The 5,206-nt window shown below is 47.3% G+C and overlaps 1 protein-coding gene across 1 annotated transcript; it reads left to right on the top strand.

The window, feature by feature from the left end:
* The first annotated feature begins 450 nt into the window (after nt 1-450).
* On the top strand, nt 451-3,895 carry IL10 (interleukin 10). The gene is made up of 5 exons (XM_010023369.1): nt 451-612; nt 1,973-2,035; nt 2,333-2,485; nt 3,121-3,186; nt 3,803-3,895. The coding sequence occupies exons 1-5, from the start codon at nt 451-453 to the stop codon at nt 3,893-3,895; spliced, it is 537 nt and encodes a 178-aa protein (XP_010021671.1).
* The last annotated feature ends 1,311 nt before the right edge of the window (nt 3,896-5,206 follow it).

Raw genomic sequence — 5,206 nt, 5'->3', positions numbered from 1 at the left:
AAACTGAAACACTTTTTCCTCTCCTAATAATAAGGCATTCATCTAAAAATAAGTAGTGTGAGAAGGCAGCAATAACCTCACACAGCACCTTTCCTTCTTTGCATTATTTCTGAAGCTTTCCCCTTCAGCCACATTTAAATTTACAAGAAGCAAGCAATGACAAAAACAAAAAATGCAGAGTCTAAGCACAAAAAGATTTGATGGGGTGTGAGGAGAGGAGGGAGGTCAAGAGAACAGGAAACCCAAGATGACGGGAAACCTAAGTGACATTTGGGTTTAATGAATGACTTAAAACCCCAATATTGCTCGCCAGGAAATGGGGAAAGGAAATGGAGTGATGTTTTGAGAGTATAAATTAGGGGCTCCATCAAGGTGAAGGCTGCAGATCTGCTTCGTTTCCCCTCCTGTGAAATTCAGCTGAGAGTTGGACCAAGCTTCTCCTCTCACAACATGCAGCCCTGCCCACCAGCCCTGGCCTTGCTGCTCCTGGCTGCCTGCTCCCTGCCTGCCAGCAGCTCACCCGCTGAGCCTGGCTGCCTGCACTTCCCAGAGCTCCTGCCTGCAAAGCTCAAGGAGCTGAGGATCAAGTTTGAGGAAATCAAGGATTACTTTGTAAGTATAACCCTGCAAGTCTCATCTCCTCCTCATTCTGCTGGGTGTTTTGGGGTGAGGTGCATGAGCACAAGTTTGGTTGTGTGTTGTGTGATGGGCTGATGGGGATGAGCAGAAGTTGGGTTTCATTGCTTGCTAAGAGACAACAGGGAAAGGTTTTCTTCCTAGTTTTAGTTACAATGAACTCAAGAGATTTTCATAATGAAGCTTTGTCAACCTCACTAGCCAGACTTCCCCCTAAATGTTGCAGACCAAACCAATAGGAAGGAAATAGTCCCTTCTTCAAGGCAACAAGGTCCAGCCTTGCTGAAGCAAATGCTCTATGAAAAGAGAAATCTTTTGCTAAAGACTTTTCCTTTGAGAGTACCACAAAAGCCTGAACATGGTATTTTAATACTGGAGAAACACTACAATAACTAGCACTTGCTTTGGTGCCTGTGAAAGGTCATAACAGGAGCCTCAGGGTTGCTGAGAAAGCAACAAGAAATAGAACATCTGTCACTGCATCAAGAGTGATAGAGATGGTTGGTCACATCATTGTTACTATTTTAGTTGCTGTCAGTGTGTTTTAGCAATAAAACAAGACAATTCTCCAGATGAAACCTCAAGATAGTGTCATAGCTTGTATTCATCATCAGATGAACACAGCCAAGATTTAAAGCTTGCTGTAAATATCCCACTGCGTGTTGGGAAGGAACATTTCCCACCTCTCAGGGAAGCTTTTAAGTTCCTTGGTGCTACAGGGTGATGCTTTGGGTCTCTGGTCCTCTGCAGCTCTCTGGTCTTATCGAGCTGATAGTGCAGAGGCACCACAAGAACAAACACCCTCTGCAGATCCCTTTTCCCCCATTGACTAAAGACTTAGATATCACAACACCAGGGGGAATAAACCCTCCTGCCCCAGCGAGCAGCCAGGCTGGGGCAGACACCTGGCTTCCAGGGGCTGCCATGACGTTGGCACCTATCTAAAGACCAGTTTGCATCAGCAACACCCTCTTACACCAACACCCTCTATGGCTGAGGTGGGTTTGCAGCAGCAAACTGCTGGCAGCAGCAGGAGGAGCCTCACACTAATGGAATCAGCAGCACTGATGCTTGTGATTTCACTATCTTGCTGCCTTGACCTAACAGGAGTTGCACTGCAAGTTGATTGGGAAGAAGTTCCTAACCATTCCATGATTCTGTGATTATTGACCAAAGAATTGGTGGCTCCTGTAGCTGGTGTTACTGGGTGGATGCCGTTTGCTTCAGTGAGACCATAAATGCAAACAAGCAAAATGATCACTTGGAAATGCAAAGTGAAAAATACTGTTGACTGCTTGTCTAAGTAAACTCCTGTTCCCATTGCATCCTTCTACAGCAATCAAAAGATGATGAACTTAGCATCCAGCTGCTCAGCTCTGAACTGCTGGATGATTTTAAGGTAAGAATTACAATACTTATCTAAGCCCCATATCCTTCTTCATCCTTGGGCCAGTGTTTTGTAACAAAGGCAGCAGATTGGAAACTGGGACATTTCCTAATGTCACACAAGGACAGTCCTCCAGCCAGGCAGTAACACGTGTGCCTGCGGCAGGGCTGATGCGTGGTTCATTGCAGCCGCAGTGGTTCTAACGTGCTGCAAGGGCTCTGACCAACCACTGTGACTTCGATTTACAAAGCACCCACATACCCCAGTGCTGGTGGCCATCCCCAATGCAGTTACCTCCTCTCATCCCAGGGGAGCTTCGGGTGCCAGTCCGTGTCAGAGATGATGCGGTTCTACACGGACGAGGTTCTGCCCAGCGCCATGAGGACCAGCACGCACCACCGGCAGAGCATGGGCGACCTGGGCAACCTGCTGCTGAGCCTGAAGGCGACAATGAGGCGCTGTGTGAGTGGGGCTCAGCATCACAGAAAGGATGAAATCAGTGGTCCGGAGAGGCAGGGCCAGTTTCGGACCAGCAGCGGGGTGGGGAGTGGGTGCTGGGTCTCCCCAGGAGCAGGAGAATGGATGTTGGGACGGGGTGGAGGAGCAGGCAGACTCCATAGGGATGGGGTTTCTCCTAGCCCCTGCTCTCTGACCTTTCACCAGTTAAATAACAGTGACTCAGAGGCTCTAAGGGGAGGAAGGGTGGAGGGTCCATCCCTTACCTGGGTGCAGAGCATCACCGGTCTGCAGCAATGCATCCTGAAACCATGCCTGCTGTGACTGCGATCCCATCACATGCCACAGGCTGAGTCAGATGGGACCAGCCCTGCCCGGGGGCAGAGAGCACTGCAGGGCTTGCAGCAAGGGGCTGGGAAAAGGCTCACGGTGCCAGTTCGGGTCACACTGGGCTCCTTTCATCAGTGCACGGTGCAAAGCAGCCATGGTTACTGCCCCGAGAGCCCCATGGGGCAGGGGAAGGTGGAGACCGGTGAGGTGGCAGTGACGAGGGCAGAGGAGGGGAGAGCCACCACTGCACGCCCCGGGAAGGAAACAAGGAAACCCGTGTGGTTGAAGCCGTTGCTCTTGTCTCTTTGCAGCACAGATTCTTCACGTGCGAGAAGAGAAGCAAAACCATAAAGCACATCAAGGAGACGTTCGAGAAGGTGAGGTCCCCGCTCACGTGGCTGTGCTGGGTTGGGAGGAGTTGGTGTCGCAAGCAAGGCAGTAGGTTTTCCTGCTGGCTTCAACTTAACAGAGAACAGAATCCAAGTATTTAACAGTATAAATTAAATACTTGGATTTAATTAAGAGGGACTCTTCATTAGGGACTCTAGTGGTAGGACAAGGGGTAATGGGTTTAAACTTAAACAGGGGAACTTTAGGTTAGATATAAGGAAGAAGTTCTTCACAGTGAGGGTGGTGAGGCACTGGAATGGGTTGCCCAAGGAAGTTGTGAATGCTCCAACCCTGGCAGTGTTCAAGGCCAGGCTGGATAGAGCCTTGGGTGACATGGACATGGTTTAGTGGGTGGTGTCCCTGCTCATGGCAGGGGGGTTGGAACTAGATGATCTTAAGGTCCTTTCCAACCCAAACTATTATATGGTTCTATGATTCTATAAATCCCTAAGGCAGGGAAATCAAGTGATGCTTGAAGGAGCAGTCAGCAGGTTGCCCTGAGGGGTTGGACAGAGATGTCAGTGGAAGGGGAATGTGTCTAGCAATCGTACATCACTTCTATCATCACAGCCAGACTTAAACAGACTTGGCTTTCACCTGCAGATGAATGAGAATGGAGTCTACAAGGCCATGGGAGAGTTTGATATTTTCATCAACTACATTGAAGAGTACTTGATGATGAAGAGAAGGAAGTGAAAATGCCCGCGGGGCCGCACCTTGCACACCAAATCCTGCTGGTTTGCCAGAAATCACTTTAGGCTGCATGAGCACATGAGAGATTAAGTTATTTTTAGGGTTCAGGTAGAGAATTGCAGGTCAGTCACTTCCAGTTTAGTATTTAAAAACTGAATTTAATATTTATTACTTCCAATACCTCAGTGTTTGTGTTTACAATGTCTTGTGAAGAAAGAGCTTGTAAAAATCCTATTGTTCACTATTTTAATGCTGGTTACGATAGTGCTATTTTATTCATAGATTTGAAACACCCAATGCGATGTTCTTCTAGGGAGCAGATCATGAGCAGATCTTCTCCTCATGCAGGTCCCCTGATCAGGAGCAACTCCAGCTCTGAGATCAACCAAGTTTAATATTAAGCAAATAAGTACTCTCTTCATGTCCTATCCCTCTATTTATTTATGCGGGTGGATGGGTTTATGCACAACCATGTCACTGGTTCTGCTCTTGGAATTAGGCACTGAAATAGTCAAAATAGTTAAAATTCCACAGCCTTGCACAGAGCAAAATAACTAGAAATATAACCAAGGGCATTCTTAATCCTGGGCATGAAAAGCAATGTGGAAGAGGACCTGCACATGATCGTGCCACAGCAAGAGCTCATTTGGCCCCTGCTCTAAACTTCAGCCTATATATTAGTTCAGATTACAGAAAAAATACAGTAGTAGGAATGAAATGTTTGGTTCTAATAGAACTTGACTTAACCATTGCTAAGGCCTGACTTCCAGAGCTGCTGGGTCGGCCCCTCAGCACTTTTGAAAGGTTAATCTTCACTATTTTCCAGTCTTTGATTGGGTTTTACTTGCTGGTTTGTTGTGGTTTTTTGCTTTTAGAACGCAGAGGATATTTCATTAACCACCATTTTAAGGTGGCCTGTGTAATTTGTATTCAAATGCTTCAAGCTGCATCCAGCACTTGAGTTCATGTTGTTTCTAATCCCATGAACAAGGAGCTGCAGCAGCCAAGGGCTTTGGGGCGGTGCCTGAAGCAAGAGAAGCTCCAGTGCCCCCAAGAACATCTGATTTTAGGGCTCCCCTTCCCCAGTCTCCTGCATGCCCCAGTGAGAGCTCTAGGACACTGGGCCAGGGGAAAATGCCATAACCCAGAGGCATTTGCTTCTAATATTTAGAAGTATTAGGGCATCAATATGATGAAACACTGTCAATTTGTTGTTTGCGTTGGAAGTTACCACTGAAGAGAGGCTATTTATAACTGCATTTATACTATTTGTACAGTTATGGTGACAGAAGGCATTACTGCTGGCAGCCTGCG

This window comes from Nestor notabilis, unplaced genomic scaffold (assembly GCF_000696875.1).
Source record: "Nestor notabilis isolate BGI_N333 unplaced genomic scaffold, ASM69687v1 scaffold17741, whole genome shotgun sequence".
NCBI classification, from domain to species: Eukaryota; Metazoa; Chordata; class Aves; order Psittaciformes; family Psittacidae; genus Nestor; species Nestor notabilis.
This window is presented reverse-complemented; position numbering and strand designations above follow the sequence as displayed.

What these genes read in the sequence shown, in the direction of transcription:
- IL10 (XM_010023369.1), top strand. Translation starts at nt 451, where the DNA reads ATGCAGCCCTGCCCACCAGCCCTGGCCTTGCTGCTCCTGGCTGCCTGC. An exon ending in AACTGCTGGATGATTTTAAG is followed by an intron (nt 2,036 to 2,332) that starts GTAAGAATTACA and finishes CTCTCATCCCAG; the next exon opens with GGGAGCTTCGGGTGCCAGTC. An exon ending in AGGCGACAATGAGGCGCTGT is followed by an intron (nt 2,486 to 3,120) that starts GTGAGTGGGGCT and finishes GTCTCTTTGCAG; the next exon opens with CACAGATTCTTCACGTGCGA.